At 36.6% G+C, this 21,948-nt stretch overlaps 1 protein-coding gene across 1 annotated transcript in view; it reads right to left on the bottom strand.

Moving 5' to 3' along the window:
- The window catches only part of LOC140149971 (uncharacterized), a 51,712-nt gene extending 49,759 nt beyond the window's left edge, over positions 1 to 1,953 (bottom strand). The window contains 3 exon segments of the mRNA XM_072171973.1: positions 287 to 543; positions 545 to 562; positions 564 to 1,953. Of these exon segments, the coding sequence (XP_072028074.1) occupies positions 287 to 543; positions 545 to 562; positions 564 to 1,664 (1,376 nt within the window). The 5' untranslated portion in view covers positions 1,665 to 1,953.
- Positions 1,954 to 21,948: the final 19,995 nt, after the last annotated feature.

Genomic DNA, 21,948 nt, shown 5'->3' with positions numbered 1-21,948 from the left:
CTCATCCTTACAAGTTTGCTTTTTGAGAGCCTACAATAGCACATTTAAGTTTTAGCACTGCCAGAACCGGTGTTTATGTTAGTAAGAGAGGAACAAAATTTTATACTTTTTGAACCAAAATATAAATTTTCCACCCTATTTGTGGCACCCTGTATATATTGTATATTTTATACCCTATAAAATTGTCTTCCTTACACTTTCAGACTTATGATGATATAAAAATTGTAGGTTTCTGACAAACATGAGATGAATTACAATCACAGTCAATTTTAAAATTGGCACTTACACAACAATCCGTCTGCTGACATGATAGTATTTCCTCCCATGGCGGTCATAACCAAGTGGCTCGTGCCGAATCAACATTCCACTTTTTTCAACTTCTGAGATGCAATCCACAACTCCTGGAACCTGATGTTCCAAACAAACTGCACATAACCAATCATCTTCTGGAACTTCATACAAAGGGGGATCTACACACTCTAAATGGTACACTGCTGAACATGTCTCACAACACAACAAGTCTCCCAGTCTGTGACAGTTATGGACAATGATCATCATACGTGAATTGCACCCTCGCCTAAGATTTCTTCTCGTACTTTGTTGGAAGCGAGAAATTGGTCAGTCAAAAATAAAAGAACTTTGACCTTGTCAGTTACGGTTAAAAATGGATAATTTTCTGCTTCAACATAGGGGAGATATTCATGGTATTCTTTGTCACATTCGATATATGATCTAACAACTTCTGGCCAAGTCATACCATCAAGAAGGAATAGCTGAATGTTGATGCTGTCTCGGCAATCATGAGGCCCGAAGGTTGTACTGTTACCATCTTCCTCACGTAATAATGCTCTCATTAGTGAAATATGTATTTCTGCTAGCATGTTGCATTGCTCTTCACTGACAAGCGCTGCACAAAAATCTTCAAATCGGCAAGGGGATAATCTCAACTGCTGATGGAAATGTCTGAGAACTTCATACACAGCAATTGCATCCAGAAGGTCCTTGTTCTCAATAAGAAGATCATTTGAAGATTTTGGCAGATCTAACGGGGGGACATCTTCTTTTTCTAACCAAACTGGCGTTGGTGGTCTGAAAGTTCTTGGCGGGACACGCTTCCGACCTGGTGTGCTGCTTGCACCACTTTCAACGCTGGCTTCACTTTCCTCTGATACATCACTTTCAGCTTCCGCTTCTGAGGCTGAAGAATGTGACGAACTCTCCTCGTCTTCTTCCACATCACTTTCCTCATAATATTCATCTGGTTCACTTTCATCAGAACTGTCTGCTGGTTTATATTTTTTGACTGGTTTCTTTGGTTGTTTTGGTGTTGATGTTGTTGTTGCTGATACTGATAGTGATTTTTGGGCAGAAATAACTTCTTGAATGAGCTGCTTGCTCTTTTGGGCTGCTGCCCGTGTACTCCGGCGTGCAGCAGGAGTTAATGACGGTGTCGAAGATCTACTCACGGATACTGGAGTGCTTGACCGAGAACTGGATGGACTTGGTGCCGCCGATGCTTCCCGGCTGTTGCTGGCATCGCTCGGTGCAGCTCGACCGCCACGGCCGCGGCCGACCTTCTTGCGTTTTGTTTCACTTGAAGTTGATGGAGTAGACTCACGAGAAGCATTGGCAGATCCGCGAGGTCTTCCCCTTCCTCTTTTCATGTTTTACCCGATCTCTTTCACATCAATAGAGAGAGACTGGTCCTAATGTTATTGTGAACGGGATTCCGTGACGGGATGTAGAGCGAGTACGTTGTATTTTGGTCTTCTATTTATAAACTACACGCTGAATACAGCAGCTGTCCGCCATTTTCCGAATCAAATGACCACGTGACCTTGTCGGAATCCTATTTTTGCTCGATTTCGCCTAGAAAACATCTAGATTGTTGGGGTTTCCCCTCATGACTGTGATACTGCTCATACAGGTATTGTGACAGCTCTATCTGGAGCCCGGGTCATGTTCGGAAAAGCCGCAAAATATGATCAAAGACGAAATCAGCCTACATACAATTATCATCCACTGTGATTGGTTGTTTAACTAAGTAGCTAAACGTTGATTGTATCATCAAAATCGAAGCATTTTAAGCAAGACTGTCTATAAATGGTTTGCAATTATTTAAAACATGTAAATCATTAATATATAAACTTTTCTTTTTGTCACGGAAAGCTGTAAAAGATGTTACCAAGGTGTATGCCTTTTTCACTACAACCAATCACAGATCGTCGTTCATATCATGGTTGTTTGAAACGCTCACACACTGCGCTTCGCGTAATTTGCGATCAATCGACGTTTTCTCGACCTGTTGCTACTTTAAGAAAATATAATTATAAGCCTAAATTTAGGACGTCTGAAATGGCGATACGCGTGATGGTTGAGTCTGTCTGAGCCTCATTTATGCATGGTGCACACCGACACCGCCTGGCTAATAATTATTTGGTGCAGAAGGGACACTAAAATGAATACACGGGATCGATACACGTGAATTGCTATGCACGATTTTGATATCAGACGAAAATCTTCTGATACCGGGTTAGAAAATGATGAATATCTCCCGTCATGATTTTTTTCTCAAGAAACCAGATTTGGTCTCATAAACTTGGAAATACGTGTTGAACAGATATGATAGTCGCTAGAATGCGCTTTGAAAATTGGCCGTGCGCTTTGAACTCAAAATTTGACCATTTTATATTGCGTTGGTCCTGTTATGGACTACAGCGTGCAGCGTGTAGTACAGCTGCACTCACTGTAGGCAGTATAAAAGTCGATGACCATTGACCTCAATGGGGTATACAAGCTTAATCACGCACAACCAAGATCGATTACCCGGCTATTGTGAGTAGCCTTAGTTATGTCCCTCGACTAATTATTAGTTTAAAAGAGCTTTAAAGGTTTGAACCAAATGGCTAATCGTGGCTGTGGATTTAACCTACCATGGCGATTCCTGCCATGAAGATATAGGGTCGAAGACACTGTGTGGTGGTGTGCGATTTCATGATATTTAGGGGTGGTGCAATGTGTAGGCCTAGGCCTACCCCGGGGTGGTGAATTATAGGGGGGGGGGGGGTCAAGTGATATTTTGGCAGGTCGAAGGGGGGAGGGGGGGGGCAAGCAATTTTGGGCACGGATATAGTACCGTCTCGCCTGGGAGGGCGGATATATGGGATTTATGGTAAAGTGGCGTTGCGTCATAGGGGCACTGGGGGGGCACGTGGCCCCAATCAATGGCAGAATTTAGACAATCCCGTAGGAAAATTGCCGAAAAATTGCCTTTTTTGGCATTTACAACGGGGCTCCGGGGCGGCGACCAACAATTTCCTCAGTGAATTTGGGCCTACATAGGCCTAGGGGAAGGTGGGGCATAACGGAACACTTAACTTCGAGGATGCTCTGTGACGTCACCATAAGTAATATGACTGTAAAAAGTATATGTTCAGTTGAAGTTTGTATTTACCTTTAATATACCATTAACCAATATAACTTGAATCTTACAAATTTTTATAAAAATGAAGAACTATTTTCAAAAAAATAAATCCGTTTTGCCCCACTATCGGGGCAAAACGGAACACCCCTATGGGGGCAAAACGGCACCCTGGGTGTAAACTTATATCAGTAGTTCCATCAGTAGGCCCTATACTATAGGCCTATAGGCTATAGGCCTAGTTATATGTAGGCCTATACCGGTATTCATTTACAATTAAGTGGGCCTACCATCTCTGTGGAGTGAGTGGTTAACTTCTTATAGACCTAGGCCTATAATGTGTATGACCAATATTTGATTATGGAATACGGAATATCAGGATGGCTCCCTTACCAAATTGGTCATTTAAAATCACTTGAAAAAACCAAAAAACTTCTGGCTCGAGTTTGTGTTCCTGCTCCCGGGGGGAGCTTAGTTACAATTTCAGATTAGAAATGCTTGGTTTATCTTCTATGCGTAACAGATATATTTACCTTGCTTTGTCTTTTGTTTCAAAATGTTTGTATGGGAGGTATGATATCAATCCCTTTAAGTTTATCTCAGTGAATCCCCGCCACAACGAGAATTTAAAATTTAGTCACACCTATGCTCGCACAGATGGTTTTAAATTCACTAGCTGTTTTCAACAGATTTCCTGCTTTTTTTGATCCGCAACTTCCTCAAGATCTCCGTAATCAACTTCTTTTCAGTTTAAATGGGTTTTTAACAAATTCCAAAGAGCACTTCAAAAATCTCAGCTGGAATTGATTTTTATAGAGTGTTTCTTATGTATGTTTAGTTTATTCATTTACCCCACTCTAGTTCATGGGGAAAAATCCTGTCTCAGCTCCTTCGGTGTGATCTGTTTTGCTGTGTTGTTTTTGCAGAGTCACTTTGAAAGTGACTTTTGTTACTCTTGGCTATCCCTGCCAGAGGCTCTGTGTCTTGTTCTCCTGTTTTTGCACACCGAGGGAGTCTTGGATTCCTCATCATGGACTGGAGTCTTGCTTTAGGCCCTACACACTAAGATTTTGGGGAACCTGAACTAAAACGTGCAACGTGCCCCGGGCGCTACCCTTAGGGGGCGCCAAATTGACCAAGTTCCGTCGATTCTGCGTCCAAGCGCAAAATTTTCGCGGGGGGGAATTACCGTATTAATCCTTAGCCCTGGGCGCCACAACACCTATAGCTATACGCCATTGCCCGCGTCTATATAAAGATATTCGCGCCTTTCGCGGCCGTGGGGGGGGTAGAGGCTCCAATTTTGTTTTTTGCCGCGGGCGCTACCGTACCAATCCTAGTATAGGCCACTGGAAACCAATGTCATTAATTTAACAAAAACAAACAAAACATCACCTCACTTTTCCAAAAAAGTCCATTTTCAAAAAATCAGAAAAATATGAAGATCAAGAGATCCCAAGCTAATTTTTTTAGTTCTTGCAGGAGAATTACCTCTTCTTTGATGAAATCCTATTCGGAGAGTCAGGTGACGTTGGCGCGCAATAATACAGGCGTGCAAAAATGTGTGAAAATAGGAAATTTTGACCTTTGACCTCTGTTAACTCTGTGCGCCAACGAAATCCCAAAAATTTTTGCTGAAAAATGAAACTTGCCATGGAGGTCTTTAATTTCAAACTTGTTCGGACTTGGGATCTTGATGGCGCAGCCCGTTATGATGCTTTGAAGTTTGCACGAGGGCGCTTTTCATCAAATCATTGATTTGCTGATTTTGTGCGCCATCAAGATCCCAATTTTTTTTCTTGGTTTTTGTAATGTAACCATTTGGTACTTTAAAAAAATGCAAAATGCAGGTTGGGATGATGATGGCGCACAATGTTATGCACCTCCAAAGTTTACCATTTGCAAGTAAGGCTCAGAGAGGCTGAAATTTCAAGAATTTTTTCAAGCTGAACGAGGGCGCTGTGCACGCTCATATTTTACATGTGAGTTGTTGGTGCTAATATGTACCAAAATTAATTTTTAGAGAAAATTCTATTTTTTTTTTTTTTTCACAACCCCCCTGATTTGGGTACATAATAAGGGAGACTGGCTCTTAAAGAGATATGGACACTTTTTGTACTTTTGTGCACTTTACCCTCTATCTTCTTAACCAAATATCCTAAAGACTCGTGCCATATGTCAAACTTTTCTTCTGGTCATAAGGCACAAAAAAGTCAGTGGTCGCGTATCTGCACGATCATTGGTTAATGAGATATACTAGTAGTCACTTATTGTACTTTGTGCACTTAACTGTATCTTTTTAACCAAATATCCTAGAGAGTCGTGCTATATGTCAAACTTTTCGTCTGGTCATAAGGAACAAAAAGGTCAGGGGTCGCGTATCTGTAGGATCATTGGTTAATGAGATATAGGGGAGAGCGGGGAGTGTTCGCCCTATTTTTTTCTGACCAGTAGCGATGTCAATGTTAAGGTTAGGGATGACCTGATTAGCCCATGTGAAAGCCCTATGTCTTAGCTATATCCGGCCACATCTCAGAACTATAGGCCTTACAATTACAGGATAGAGCAAACAAAAAAGTTTTGCAAAGTGGCGAACTTGCCCCATATTGGGGCAGGTTCGCCCATATGGTGGGGTAAGTTCACCCTATTAATCACAAAAAAAGGTTTAAACATTGCATAACAATAACATATTCAATGCAAACATTTAGCAAGAATATACAGGACATTCATTCTCTTCTGTTGCAGGGGTCGGGTCAGGGTAAAATGTAGGGGTCCAAAGTGAGCTTAAACGTATCATGTTTACAACTTCGGGGAGATTATGGATAGGACATAAATATGGCACGCCAGAGTGGACAAAACCTTTAAAAAAACCATCGAGAAAAAAAAAACACATTGAGAAATAAAAATCTCCATCGAGAAAAAAAATCACACCGAGAAAGAAAAAACACCACCGAGAAAAAAAAAATCACATCGAGAACGAAAAAAAACACACCGAGAAAAAAAAAGAACACTGAGAAAGAAAAAAACTCCATCGAGAAAAAAAAAAAAGACATTGAGAAAGAAAAAAACTCGCACTGAGAAAAAAACAGAAAACTCTTCAAGAAAAAAAAAATATCATCGCAAAATAAAAAAACCTCATCGAGAATAAGTAGGATTTTGTCCTCTTTGGCGTGCCATAGTGGACAAAACCTAAAAATAAAAACCAAAAAAAAAAAAAAAACTACATCGAGGGAGAAAAAAACCCATTGAGAAAAAAAAAAACTACATCGAGATACATGAATGATTGAATGATTGAATGAATGAATGAATGAATGAATGAATGAATGAATGAATGAGTGAATTTAATAATACGACTACATAAATAATAACAATAATAATAATAAATGAACCTCCATCAATGCCTTGGTCACAGTCTCTAGTCGCTCCTTCCATAATACAAACTGTGAAGGAGGCCAACACAGGGAAAATATGCCACATAGTGCCAGGTTGGCACTTGCCACCTGATGCCAATGTGGCATTTGCCAGGTTCGGCCAAGAAGAATGTGCAAGGGGTACGCACAACCAGGCATTTGCAGTCACGGGCCAAATTGGCATTTGCCATCAATATCCAGAGTGTCAGAAATCATTGGCATCTGCCAATTGTACCAGGTTGGCAAGTGTCAATCTGGCAGGGGTTGGCATTATCATTTTTGGTGATTTATAGATTTGTATTATTTTTGAACAAAAATGAGATTTTTAGATGGTTTCCAGCGGTGGTTCCCAGTGTTTTTAGGCTCCATATTGTTTTGAACATACAAAACATTGCATGATCTTTGTTTTCATTGGTTTTTGTAATTTGAATAAATCAAAACAATGATTTTGTATAAAAATGAGCTATTTCTGATGATTGAATTTCTTTTTCATGTGTTTTTAATTTTATTATTCTAATTTATTTTGAAAAAAATGCAATTTTTGGATGGTTTCCTGTGGTGGTTCCCGGGGTTAGGCTCCAGGTCGTTTTGATAATAATTATGAATTTGCAGGTTTGTACTTTGATGTGTGTTTTTGTTATTTTGCAAGATTTAAATTATAATGGAACAAAAACAAAAATGCATTTTTGGATGGTTTCCTATGGTGGTTCCCGATGTTTTCGGTTCCGTGTTGTTTTGATAGTAATTGAGCATTGGTTGATTTGTGCTTTCATATGTTTTTGTTACTTTGCAAGATTTAAATTATTTTGGAACATTGAATGCATTTTTGGATGGTTTCCTGTGGTGGTTCCCGGTGTTTCGGCTCCGTGTTGTTTTGATAGTAGGCCTACTGGTGCATTGGTAGTTTGGGCTCTCTCATTTGCAAGAATTAGGCCTAAATTATTTTGGAACAACAATGTATTGTTAGATTATTTCCTGTCCTGGTTCACGGTGTTTTCGGCTCCATTTATGCATTTTTAGATTTGTGTTCAGTCGTGAGCTCCCTCAAATGCTGTTGTATGTGAAAGAGCTCTAATGACAAATTATCATACCAAACCAGTAAATGTGCACGTCGCAAAAAAAAAGTAGATTTAAGATTATTCAGATGAAAAATTTGTGTGTGTTTCAGTCAAAAGTAAGAAGAAACACCATTATTGAACTTCATGTTTTGTTTGCAATTTAAATAACACAATCTTAAAAATCACAATGAAAGATAAAACGGTTTTGTACACAATACCACGGAAATAGTGTACATATTGGCGTAAATCAACCGGGAGGTTGACAAGTATTGGCGAAGATTAAATGAGTTTTGAAATTTCATTCTTTTAAAATTTTGTTTACTTTTTTATGGCTTGAAGAACTGAATCGCGTATTACGCTGCCCACCACTCACATGGCGCAGAGCGCCACGCAAAGTTCATTGCGCGTACCGGCGCGTAATTTGAGCGAAAGCGCGGATAAGCCAAGTTGATTGATCGGTGACGCAAAATCACGCACGAGAAATGCATTATTTACGATCTGCATCATTTTCTAGCTCGGAAGGCTCGCGCGCAAACGGATATCGAGATAGCATTGCGGGCCTAATAAAGCAACAGAAAACATTTCACGCATTTGAAAAACATCTCTTGTTAGGAAAGTTTGTTTTTGATGTGTTTTGTTTGTTTGTTTTTCCACTATCTACTCAAGATAGCGGTTTTTTTATATAATAAAATAGGCCTAAGAAAGTAAGAAAGGTTGACAATATTTTGTTATCTACCATTTGAAACCGTATGAATTAGGGGTTCATTCATATATTATTATGACTAAACGATTGTTTATGCCTGAGGCTTTAGCCCGAGGGCATAAACAACGTTTAGTCATGAAAATATATGAATGAACCCTGTTCATACATACGCAACATTCTGCTTGCTGTTATTTCCCTCCAAAACTAAAAATACCATCATTTTAAACTAAAACTACCAGTTCCTTATCACTTTTTAACAGTTTTTTTTTTATTTGTTCGGGTTTTGACAACCCTGGATAACCCAAGAAAGCCTCTATTGAAGCTTATTTCCATTGGGGTCCATTTGAACACCGGGACGGGTTGGGAACAGTCAGGGGTTAACACCCTACTCTTTTCGAAACTGGCTGCGAGATACATGTACAGGTATGGCTCTCTGTACACGGGACCGACGGCTTAACGTCCCCTCCGAAGGACTGAGTACTTTCATGATTCATTTACCCAATTCTAAATGAACCATGGGGAGAGCGGAAGTCTGAATTTAATCTACAGAAGTTGCCAATTAATTTCAGACTTTTTTTTCCAAGTCAATATCCCAGCAAATCGCCACCGCCGGGAATCGAACCCGGGACCTCATGCACTAAAGGCAAGTACCCTAACCATTGCGCCACGCTCTCCCTCCATCGCTAATTGTAAGAAAACGTTTCTTGCTCAGTCCATCGTGCTTGGACGCGCGCGAACATCGCGTACATCACTCGCGCTTTGCGTAAATAGGTCGCGAACATAGACGCGTAATATCCTACTCGCGAGCGTCCATCAGTTCTCGCGCGGCTTGTTTATGACCGGAACGCCGGGCATAAACGTTGTTTATGCCCGCCTATCGACCAATCACGCATGCTGTTATATAGCGAGTATGTATGAACTAATTTTTAAAAAAAATCAAAGAAGTCGGAAATTTCATTTGGTATATTTTTTGTACTACACAGTTGGAGGGCCATTCAACTTTGACGCGCTATTATTAAACTGTACGCTATGAATACGCACACAACGAAAATTTAAATTTGCTTGATTTGGGTTGCAGTTTTAAAAGCTTCCAAATTTCTCTCTACAACTCCTAATAGCTATATATTTTATATATAACTACAAGAAAGGCTTTCAACATTCCATATATGTTCACAAAAAATACCGTAACTTTGCAAGGAATATGATATGGGCACATAAACACAAATTTTTGTCATGAATTGAGATAAAAGAGTAAGAAAAACTGCGTTATTTTAAAAATGGTGCGAGTTCATAAATCAGGAATTTGCATATGATTAGAAACATGGCTTATTATCCTCATATTAAAAAATCTAGATTTTTGGTTGGTTAAGACAAAAACCTGCCGGGATGAAAAGGGTATTTTACAAGACGGAAAAATACCAGTAAACAGTAGGCCATGCGACAACAGGATTGAGAAGGTTCATGCGAGCAGTGTTAAACTGCGCGCGCGTATTTCACTGAACGCAGATGAATGGCGCGCTTGGGCGCAACAAAGTCACGCGCGTGTACTCGTTCATGGTGTCAAGTCACGCGGTATTGTTATGAAGTTGTTTACTTAATTTTCGTCGATGGGCCTAATCTGGGTAACCAATTTAAACTATAACAATTTAGAATTTTAAGTTCAAAATTTGGGACAAAGACTAATCGATAGATAAAGGTTGAAATTACTTGTCTGGCTAAAAATTAGAATGATTAAAGCGTTAAGGTGGCTGTGTACTCTCAGACATGCATGTAGTAAAAGTGCAATAACTTTGTAATTATTCGCGCAAAACATATAAAAGTATACATTTTATGAAGGCAAGACATCAATAAATCTTAATATAAATACAGATTTGGGGTAAAAACAACAATTTTGAAGAAAATCACAAAAAGTGAGTTTTTGGCAATATTTGTTAGGTACATCATAACAAAAAACACTCTTTCCAAAATATTTTATTTTGTTTTTAGCTCAATCTTGAGGCTTCATTCCAAAAACGTTTTTTTTATTTTTTTGATATTGGCCTTATTTTTTGAGATATTGACCACATAAGGCATCAAAATGAACTTTTTAAAATTCAAAAACGCCTATTTGCACAAAATGATGCCCAAAATCGGAAATAGACCAAAATATAAAAAATGAGAAAACCGTTTCTTGAGTCGATCATGCTTTTTACGATGATCATATTTGCTTACCTATAGATGCTGTATTTATTGAGTTATCGTGTACCTAAATCGTCATTTTACCGAGAAAATGAACATTGAAATAATGGCCGTTGAAGTTTAAAGTGGTCACATTTTGCACTTTCATCGAATCTCACAGGAGAATGCGACAGTTTTCGTTTTTGTAACTTATATTACGTGAACATCGGGTAAATCCACAGCCCCTTGAGAAGTTTGAGTGAAATCCATTCATAACTTGATATTTAAATCGGGGAAAGAACTTGAAAAACCCACATTTTATCAGCTAAAACGGAGCCATTTGACCACTAGGTTTTTGTGAAATCAGTGCTTCCGTGGTGTTTCCATAAGATGCGCCGCGCATGCAGATAAGCGTCGCGTATGCGTCGCGTATTTGTGCGTTAACAAATTGCGCGATACGCAACGCGATGAGTTGTTGCGCGAGTGTACCTTGCTGGTACAACAAAGATTTTCTTTCCTTTTCAATTTCAAACACGAGTGGAATAGTGAAATAAAATCCTTAAAATATTGCAGTTGGAGTTTACAAATCTGGATTTTCATTCCTTGTAATAATAAAAAACATAACAAGGTACAAACATATCAAAAAAACTCAATTTTGAGAAAGAAACAATGGCTAGAGTACACAGCCGCGTTAAGACAGAAAATATCCGGGTTAGAAGTCCTTAGCAACGAAAATAATTTTGAAGGTAAAGCAAACGCAAAAATCACGAATTCTAACGACAAAAGTAGACAAAATGGAAATCAAGTAGAGAATTGTGAAGATATTTTCTAATAAAACTTATTTGTTAATTGCCCAAGATGATTGGCTACACATAATACGATACATTTCAAATCGAAATTTTCGCGGGAAAAGTAAAAAGCATACCCAAGAGTGCGACGGTCATTTTTGCCAAGGTCGCGTCCGTTAATAATTTGACCTTTAACGGAAAACGCGCATGATGGCCCTCCGACTGTACATGTTTGTTGTTTGTTTGCTTGTTTGTTTGTTATCTACTCAAGGTAGAATTTACGGTGTGATTTGCAAATCATTATAGGCCCTTTGCGACATCACGAATCATGCATATGCTGTCAAAAAACGCGCTCAAATCCTACTTACGGCCTGCATCATTTTGTCGGCACTCGCAAACGGCTTTACGGGCTTAATAAAACAACGCAGAAAATATTTCACAAATTTAGAAAACGTCTGTTAGGAAAGTTTGTTTTGATGTTTTTGTTTGTTTATTATTATTTGTCTGCTTGTTAGTTTTTCCGCTATCTACTCAAGTAAAATACAAAGAAATTGAGAAAGGTTGAATATATTTTGTCAGGCCTATCTACTGATGATAGCATTATAAAACCTAATGAAATAATACAAAAGAAGGAAATTATAAGACTTAGCATGAGACGAGTCAGAAAGATAATTTGATATGTTTTGTATATTTCATGTTTGTTTGTCTGTTTTTTGTTTTTTATCTACTCAAGATACCATTTACAGTGCGATTTGCAAATCACCCGTTGCGACATGCATCTGTGAACACGCGCGAGCCCACTTACGGCCTGCATCATTTACGATCTGCATCATTTTCTCGGAAGGCGCTCGCGCAAATGGCTATCTTCTGAAGATAACATTGCGAGCCTAATAAAGCAACAGAAAATATTTCACACAGTTAGAAAACATCTGTTAGGAAAGGTTGTTTTTGAGGGTTTTTTGTTTGTTTGTTTGTTTATTCCGCTATCTACTAAAGATTTTTTTTTTTTGATAAATTACAAAGAAAGTAGGCCTAAGTAAGAAAGGTTGACAATATTGTGTTATCTACTGATGATACCATTTGGAATTGTATGAACCAATTTCTTGTTTGTTTGTTATCTACTCAAGGTAGAATTTACGGTGTGATTTGCGGCACCAAGCATCATCTGCTCAAAAAAACCCGCTCAAAGCCTATTTACGGCCAGAAAATATTTCCCAAATTTAGAAAACGTCTATTAGGAAAGTTTGTTTTGATGTTTTTTGTTTGTTTATTTATTTATTTGTTTGCTTGTTAGTTTTTCGCAAGTAAAATACAAAAAAATTGAGAAAGGTTGTTCGTTAGGCCTATCTACTGGTGATAGCATTTTTAAACCTAATGAAATAATACAAAAAAGATAATTTGGTATATTATTGTATTTTCCATGTTTGTTTGTCTGTTTTTATTTGTTTGATTTTTACCTACAAAAATGAATTTTTGACAATTTTTGTTCTGTACATCATAACAAAAAAACACTCTTTCCAAAATTTTTTAGTTTTTGATATTAGCCTTATTTTTTGAGATATTGACCATAGGCCTATAAAGCATCAAAATGTACTTTTTAAAATTCACAAACGCCTATTTGCACAAAATGATGCCTAAAATTGGAAATAGACTAAAATATAAGAAAATGAGAAAAACGTTTCTTAAGTCGATCATGCGTTTTATGATGAGCACAATTGCTTAATAAATGCTGTATTCATTGAGTTATCGTGTACCTAAATCGTCATTTTACCGAGAAAATGAACATTGAAATAAAGGCAGTTGAAGTTTAAAGTGGTCACATTTTGCACTTTGATCAAAGATCACAGGAGAATGTGGCATTTCTCGTCTTTCTTCCTTACATTACGTGAACATCGAGTAAATCCACAGCCCCTTGAGAAGTTTGGGCGAAATCTTTTCACATCTTGATGTTAAAATCGGGGGAAAGAAAAAAAAAAAAAAAAAAATCACAGTAGCTAAAACGGAGCCCTTTGACCGCAAGGTTTTTTTGAAATCAGTGCTTCCGTGGTGCTTCCATAAGATGCGCCGCGCATGCAGATAATCGTTGCGTATGCGTAGCGTATCCGTGCGTTAACAAATTGCGCGACTACAAAACGCGATGTTTTGTTCCTCGCGTAATACCCCGATGGTACAACAAAAGATTTCCTTTCCTTCTAAATTGCGGAAACAAGTGAAATAGTGAAATAAAATCCATAAAATAGAACAGTTAGAGTTAACAAATCTGGATTATTTTTTCTTGTATTTATGAAAAACATAACAAAGTAAATACATTTCAAAAACTCAATTTCATGAAAGAAACAGTGTCTACCCCCATTCCAGAAAAATACAGAACTAATTTTTTTGCGATTAAAAAATATTATCCTGTTTTGGCAAATGAAACATAGCTAAATCCTAATCCTTTAGTTAGTCCTAACTGGAGATAAAAGAAAAAGTTCACTATTTCACTAATATCTTGAAAAAGAGCCAAAAACCTGCATTTTCGGCATGTTTTCTGACAACCGAGTCACGAAAATCACAAACTTGGAACAAATCTAAGCATTTAAAATCTTCAGTATATGCCGAAATTTTGATCTAATTTTCACTTTTTTGTGTTACTTTAATAAATGGTTGCTTTATATAAGAATGAAACATGTCTTTTCCAAAATTAGAAGGCATAAAATGTTATTATTCTTAGTTCAAGTCTTTGGGCTTGATTATCACAACATACGGAAAACACCCTAAAAACGCATGTTTTTGGCCCTTATTTTCAAAAAGTGGCTAGATATCAAAATTTGACTTTTATTACTAGGATAATGTTTTTTTTATTCAAAAAAAATAGTTCTGTATTTTTCTGGAATGGGGAGTAGAGTACACAGCCACGTTAATAATACTTGTATGATTCACTATTTTCGCTAAACTCGTACTCGTATGATAAGCATATTTCAGCAGCTCAATGATCTAAAGGTTTAAAAGCACGATAGGAATGAAAAGGTAAAACATAATTGGGGTGTTCTTATGTCAGTTTGTTACAATTTCAACTATTATGAAATTATCAAAATAGAATAGCTAAATTATTTGAAAAGTTCATGCTGGTGACTGTTTTCAGGAATATACATGACGTAGGTTAAAATAAATGTTCGGGTAAATGTCAGCAAAAAATATAAAACTTTCTTCAGAACTTATACTAGCAGCTGTAGATTGCGGTTATTTGAAAATGACTATACATAGGCCTTAGGCCTACCCAGGCACCCTAGTCAACACAAAAGTTGACAACCATGAGAGTTACCAAATTGAAATTGCGCGGAAAAGGGGTTATTTTTTTACCAGCAGCAAGGACTAGCCTGAATCCTTCTGGCCTCTAATGGCGGCGCCTTTTATTTACCCACAATCCTTCACATTGCCTTAACCTGATGACCGTGCGTAGTTGTTGAAAGACTGAAGGATCCAGTCTAAGCAAGGATCGTGAAATTGGCAAAATATGGTGTAGGGTCTATTTAATTTGTTGACCTCGAATTTGCATGAAAAAGGGGGTAAATTTGATGAAAAATCATTGCAAAGGGATCTTTGAAAGATTTGGTTACTCTCGTGGTTGTCAACCTTTGTGTTGAGGGGGGGGGCTACATAGGCCTATTTCTTTTACAACCATGAGTAAGATGAGTCGAGCAGACCTACCGTTTGATGGTTAATATTTCAACAGCAGTTTCATTATTGGTGTTATTCGACATAATCATTTTTTGTTTGTCGTACATCATTTTTGTAAAATCAGTTGATTTTGAGAAAATCAGATTTCAAAGTTAATTTAGCTTTATTCCGTGTTAATTTATGTACAAACGAAATAAATAAAAATTGACACAAAACGATGTCGTATACATTTTACAATTTTTAAACTGCTGAACTTTTGTATCACTAAATTGAATATATTATGATGGTTATGACAATGTCAGGTTTCCAAAGATTACATGTAAATAATACATGTAGAACAAAGGACTCGTTGACTTGAAATTGTAGAGGGAAATTTAAATGCAAATAGAAATGGTGCTGGTGCAATACCACTCGTAATTGAGAACAGAATTTTTCACAAATAATAGGAAACATAATTACAGCTTGCTACATAAAATTATTTAAATGTCGGTAAGTATTTAATTTTAATTTTATTCATTTATCAATTCATCTTATTTTCATTTTTAACTAAACATGCGCAATTTATTTTGAACTAAAAGCGTCTGAGGGCAGTTGAGTGATCAAACCGTTGTAGAACAGAATATTTGATTAAAATACTCATGTGTGCAACATCGTTTTTGGTGTGTTTTCTAAGAATGTATTTTTCGTCCAAACCATTAGAGGTAAAGACATGATTTTTTCACCAATAATAGAAAACATACTATCCTGTTACAGCCTACAAACACAAATTATTTAAATGTCGGTAAGTATTTTATTTTAATTTTTGAAGTTGGGTACAGTTCATTTTAAATCACCCTGTATTTTAAGATTATAGCCTATACACGCCCTTAATGCCCTTATAATAAATAATGCTTTTATAATAAATAATGCCACTTAATAAAATACAACGAATTTTGTCTGTCGAGATCTTGCACGAACCCAGCAAACACAAATTATTAAAAACATTTTTTAACATTTGTTTTACATATTTAATAGAAAACCTAAATTAATTTATTACCGATTTTGACAAAATACTTTTATTATAATCAATGTTTTGTTTATGAATAAAAATACGCCGTATTGATATTGACAGTAAGCCGATATGATTTGTGAAAATGTTAGAAAAACGTATACAACAATATTTAATTTAAGGCACCGTTAGTAGGCCTTTTTAAAATATTATGAAACGTTTCATGATTTAGCTGGAAAGTATTAATTCTTCAAATATACACTGGTACATTTTTTACCTGATATATAAACCGAAGATCATTTTAATTAAACCCACCAAAATTAGTTTTACGCCTACTTATACACGTTGCTTGTCTGGGGCTATATACGTTTTCTAAATTTGTGAAATATTTTCTTCTATGATTTTTTTAAAATATTAGTTCATACGCTTTCAAATGGTATCATCAGTAGATAACAAAATATTGTCAACCTTTCTTACTTTCTTAGACCTTAGGCCTATTTTATTTTAAAACTACTATCTTGAGTAGATAGCGGAAAAACAAACAAACAAAACACATCAAAAACAAACTTTCCTAACAACAGATGTTTTTCAAATGTGTGAAATATTTTCTGGCCGTAAATAGGCTTTGAGCGCGTTTTTTCGACAGCAGATGATGCTTGGTGTCGCAAAGGGCCTATAATGATTTGCAAATCACACCGTAAATTCTACCTTGAGTAGATAACAAACAAACAAGAAATTGGTTCATACGGTTCCAAATGGTATCATCAGTAGATAGCAAAATATTGTCAACCTTTGTTACTTACTTTCTTTGTAATTTATCCACAAAAAAATATCTTTAGTAGATAGCGGAATAAACAAACAAACAAACAAAAAAACCTCAAAAACAACCTTTCCTAACAGATGTTTTCTAAATGTGTGAAATATTTTCTGTTGCTTTATTAGGCCCGCAATGTTATCTTCAGAAGATAGCCGTTTGCGCGTTCCGAGAAAATGATGCAGATCGTAAATGATGCAGGCCGTAAGTGGGCTCGTGCGTGTTCACAGATGCATGTCGCAACGGGTGATTTGCAAATCGCACTGTAAATGGTAGGCCTATATTGAGTAGATAAAAAACAACAAAAAACAAAAAACAGACAAACAAACATGAAATATACAAAAACATATCAAATTATCTTTTTGACTCGTCTCATGCTAAGTCTTATAATTTCCTTCTTTTTGTATTATTTCATTAGGTTTTATAATGCTATCATCAGTAGATAGGCCTGACAAAATATATTCAACCTTTCTCAATTTCTTTGTATTTTACTTGAGTAGATAGCGGAAAAACTAACAAGCAGGCAAATAATAATAAACAAACAAAAAACATCAAAACAAACTTTCCTAACAGACGTTTTCTAAATTTGTGAAATATTTTCTGCGTTGTTTTATTAAGCCCGTAAAGCCGTTTGCGAGTGCCGACAAAATGATGCAGGCCGTAAGTAGGATTTGAGCGCGTTTTTTGACAGCATATGCATGGTTCGTGATGTCGCAAAGGGCCTATAATGATTTGCAAATCACACCGTAAATTCTACCTTGAGTAGATAACAAACAAACAAGCAAACAAACAACAAACATGTAGTACAAAAAATATACCAAATGAAATTTCCGACTTCTTTGATTTTTTTTAAAAATTAGTTCATACGGTTTCAAATGGTAGATAACAAAATATTGTCAACCTTTCTTACTTTCTTAGGCCTATTTTATTATAAAAAAAACCGCTATCTTGAGTAGATAGTGGAAAAACAAACAAACAAAACACATCAAAAACAAACTTTCCTAACAACAGATGTTTTTCAAATGTGTGAAATGTTTTCTGTTGCTTTATTAGGCCCGCAATGCTATCTTCAGAAGATAGCCATTTGCGCGCGCGCCTTCCGAGCTAGAAAATGATGCAGATCGTAAATAATGCATTTCTCGTGCGTGATTTTGCGTCACCGATCAATCAACTTGGCTTATCCGCGATTGCGCTAAAATTACGCGCCGGTACGCGCAATGAACTTTGCGTGGCGCTCTGCGCCATGCGAGTGGTGGGCTGCGTAATACGCGATTCAGTTCTTCAAGCCATAAAAAAGTAAACAAAATTTTAAAAAAGACTGAAAATTTCAAATCTCATTTAATTTAATCTTCGCCAATACTTGTCAATCTCCCGGTTGATTTACGCCAATATGTACACCATTTCCATGGTATTGTGTACAAAACCGTTTTATCTTTCATTGTGATTTTTAAGATTGTGTTATTTAAATTGCAAACAAAAAATTAAGTTTATTAATGGCGTTTCTTCTTACTTTTGACTGAAACACACACTAATTTTTCATCTGAATAATCTTAAATCTACTTTTTTTTTTTTGCGACGTGCACATTTACTGGTTTGGTATGATAATTTGTCATTAGAGCTCTTTCACATACAACAGCATTTGAGGGAGCTCACGACTGAACACAAATCTAAAAATGCATAAATGGAGCCGAAAACACCGTGAACCAGGACAGGAAATCATCTAACAATACATTGTTGTTCCAAAATAATTTAGGCCTAATTCTTGCAAATGAGAGCCCAAACTACCAATGCACCAGTAGGCCTACTATCAAAACAACACGGAGCCGAAACACCGGGAACCACCACAGGAAACCATCCAAAAATGCATTCAATGTTCCAAAATAATTTAAATCTTGCAAAGTAACAAAAACATATGAAAGCACAAATCAACCAATGCACAATTACTATCAAAACAACACGGAACCGAAAACATCGCGAACAACCATAAGAAACCATCCAAAAATGCATTTTTGTTTTTGTTCCATTATAATTTAAATCTTGCAAAATAACAAAAACACACATCAAAGTACAAACCTGCAAATTCATAATTATTATCAAAATGACCTGGAGCCTAACCCCGGGAACCACCACAGGAAACCATCCAAAAATTGCATTTTTGTTCCAAAATAAATTAGAATAATAAAATTAAAAACACATGAAAAAGAAATTCAATCATCAGAAATAGCTCATTTTTATACAAAATCATTGTTTTGATTTATTCAAATTACAAAAACCAATGAAAACAAAAGATCATGCAATGTTTTGTATGTTCAAAACAATATGGACCCTAAAACACTGGGAACCACCGCTGGAAACCATCTAAAAATCTCATTTTTGTTCAAAAATAATACAAATCTATAAATCACCAAAAAATGATAATGCCAACCCCTGCCAGATTGACACTTGCCAACCTGGTACAATTGGCAGATGCCAATGATTTCTGACACTCTGGATATTGATGGCAAATGCCAATTTGGCCCGTGACTGCAAATGCCTGGTTGTGCGTACCCCTTGCACATTCTTCTTGGCCGAACCTGGCAAATGCCACATTGGCATCAGTTGGCAAGTGCCAACCTGGCACTATGTGGCATATTTTCCCTGTGAAACTTGACTCAACTCGAATAAACTGACTGCGGAGGAGACTACTTCTCGATGCGGTTTTTTTACTTCTCCATGACTTTTTTTATTCTCGATTAGTTTTTTTTCGTTGGAGTTTTTTTTTGCTCAGTGAGTTTTTTTTTCTCGGTCGAGTTTTTTCTTTCTCAATGTGTTTTTTTTTCTCGATGGATTTTTTTCTTTCTCAATGTGATTTTTTTTTCTCGGTGGGATTTTTTTTTTTTTCTCGATGTGATTTTTTTTCTCGATGGAGTTTTTTATTTCTCAATGTGGTTTTTTTCTCGATGGTTTTTTTTAAAGGTTTTGTCCACTCTGGCGTGCCATACATAAACGGTGGTATGAGTAATACTAATACCTCATGACTTTAAAAAACATGCTTTTCAGTAGTTTTACCTTGTTTAATGGTATAATTATCAATATTTTGCATAATACGCTGATGGGGCAGGTCCGCCCTCCAGTTTGGGGTAAGTCCGCCCGGGGAAGATATAGGGCGAACATGCCCCATCATCAAAAGGGCGAACGTGCCCCTTGTGCACATTTTTGTATTTTCTTCAGGGTATGCAAAATAAAAATCGAATAAGGAGTTTATAACTGCATTAAATCTTTGACAAATCCCATATGTTCCCAATACAGATTTCCATTAAAACCATCTGTATTTATGTATCAATGATAATACAACATGATGAATGCAAGAACAAAATACGTTTTGGTGTAATTTTTTTTTTTTTTTGGTTGTAGTTCGATGAACACGTCCATATATGTCGCGTAGCTAATATGAGAAGTTTATAATGACCTATGTCATCTAATTTTGCCATCACCAAATTCCCCGATAGCCAGAGTGCTGAGAAACAAGGGGTGGGCGAACCTGCCCCTAGGGCGAACACTCCCCGCTCTCCCCTAGTCACTTTTTGGTCTTTGTGCACTTAACCCTCTATCTTCTTAACCAAATACTAGTATCCTAGAGAGTCGTGCCATATGTCAAACTTTTCTTCTGGTCATAAGGAACAAAAAAGTCAGTGGTCGCGTATCTGCACGATCATTGGTTAATGAGATATAGTCACTTATTGTAGGGCCTACTTTGTGCACTTAACTCTGTATCTTTTTAACCAAATATCCTAGAGAGTCGTGCTATATGTCAACTTTTCGTCTGGTCATAAGGAACAAAAAAGTCAGTGGTCGTGTATCTGTACGATCATTGGTTAATGACTTTTTGGTCTTTGTGCACTTAACCCTCTATCTTCTTAACCAAATATCCTAGAGAGTCGTGTCATATGTCAAACTTTTCTTCTGGTCATAAGGAACAAAAAAGTCAGTGGTCGCGTATCTGCACGATCATTGGTTAATGAGATATAGTCACTTATTGTACTTTGTGCACTTAACTCTGTATCTTTTTAACCAAATATCCTAGAGAGTCGTGCTATATGTCAAACTTTTCGTCTGGTCATAAGGAACAAAAAAAAACTTTTCCTCCGGTGGGTCGTAAGGAACAAAAAGGTCAGTGGCCGCATATCTGTAGGTTTGGTTAATGAGATATTCACTTTTTGTACTTAGTGCACATAACCCTGTATCTTTTTAACCAAATATCCTAAAGAGTCGTGGAATCCTAAAGAGTCGATTGGCGCGAGATTTGGTATCTTGTTTAACAAGCATTTGGATACAGTAATATTTGTAGTGAGCCGGTAAGTTGCATACACAAAAGTCACACACAGTAAAAAATATTTTAAACAACTGTTTAAAATTTTTAAACAACACTGTTTATGCCGGTCACTCTAACAACTCCTGTTCAAAGTTTAAACAACCTTGGGTTGTTTAAACTTTAAACATCCAATTGTTTAAAATTTTAAACAATATTTTAAACAACAGTTTTTAAACATATGGGTTGTTTAACTTTAGTTGTTTAAATGTACACAGTTGTTTAAAGTATTTTAAACAACAAATGTTTAAAACAAACAGTTGTTTAAAGCTGTTTATGGCTGTTGTTTAAAACAATTGTTTAAACATACATAGTTGTTTAAACTTGTTGTTTAAAAGTTTTAAACATTTTTGTTTGTTGAAATCAATTTACTTGGGAGAATGGGCAAGAAGAACTGACTGTAAAACATGCACATGTGCATGAACAGTATGAATGTGATACATTCAGAGGTAAGTTAAGTGTTTGGTTTAAATATTGTTTGATGTGGTTAAGCTTACACTCATACTGTACTTGTCACGGCTGCATACTACTGCACAGCTTGCATCATTTAGCATGTACAACACACAACTGTGTATTCATATAATACTCTATCACATCAAAC

Source organism: Amphiura filiformis, chromosome 4, assembly GCF_039555335.1.
Source record: "Amphiura filiformis chromosome 4, Afil_fr2py, whole genome shotgun sequence".
Lineage (NCBI taxonomy): Eukaryota > Metazoa > Echinodermata > Ophiuroidea > Amphilepidida > Amphiuridae > Amphiura > Amphiura filiformis.
The sequence above is the reverse complement of the archived record's forward strand: the minus strand, read 5'-3'. Positions and strand labels throughout refer to the sequence as shown.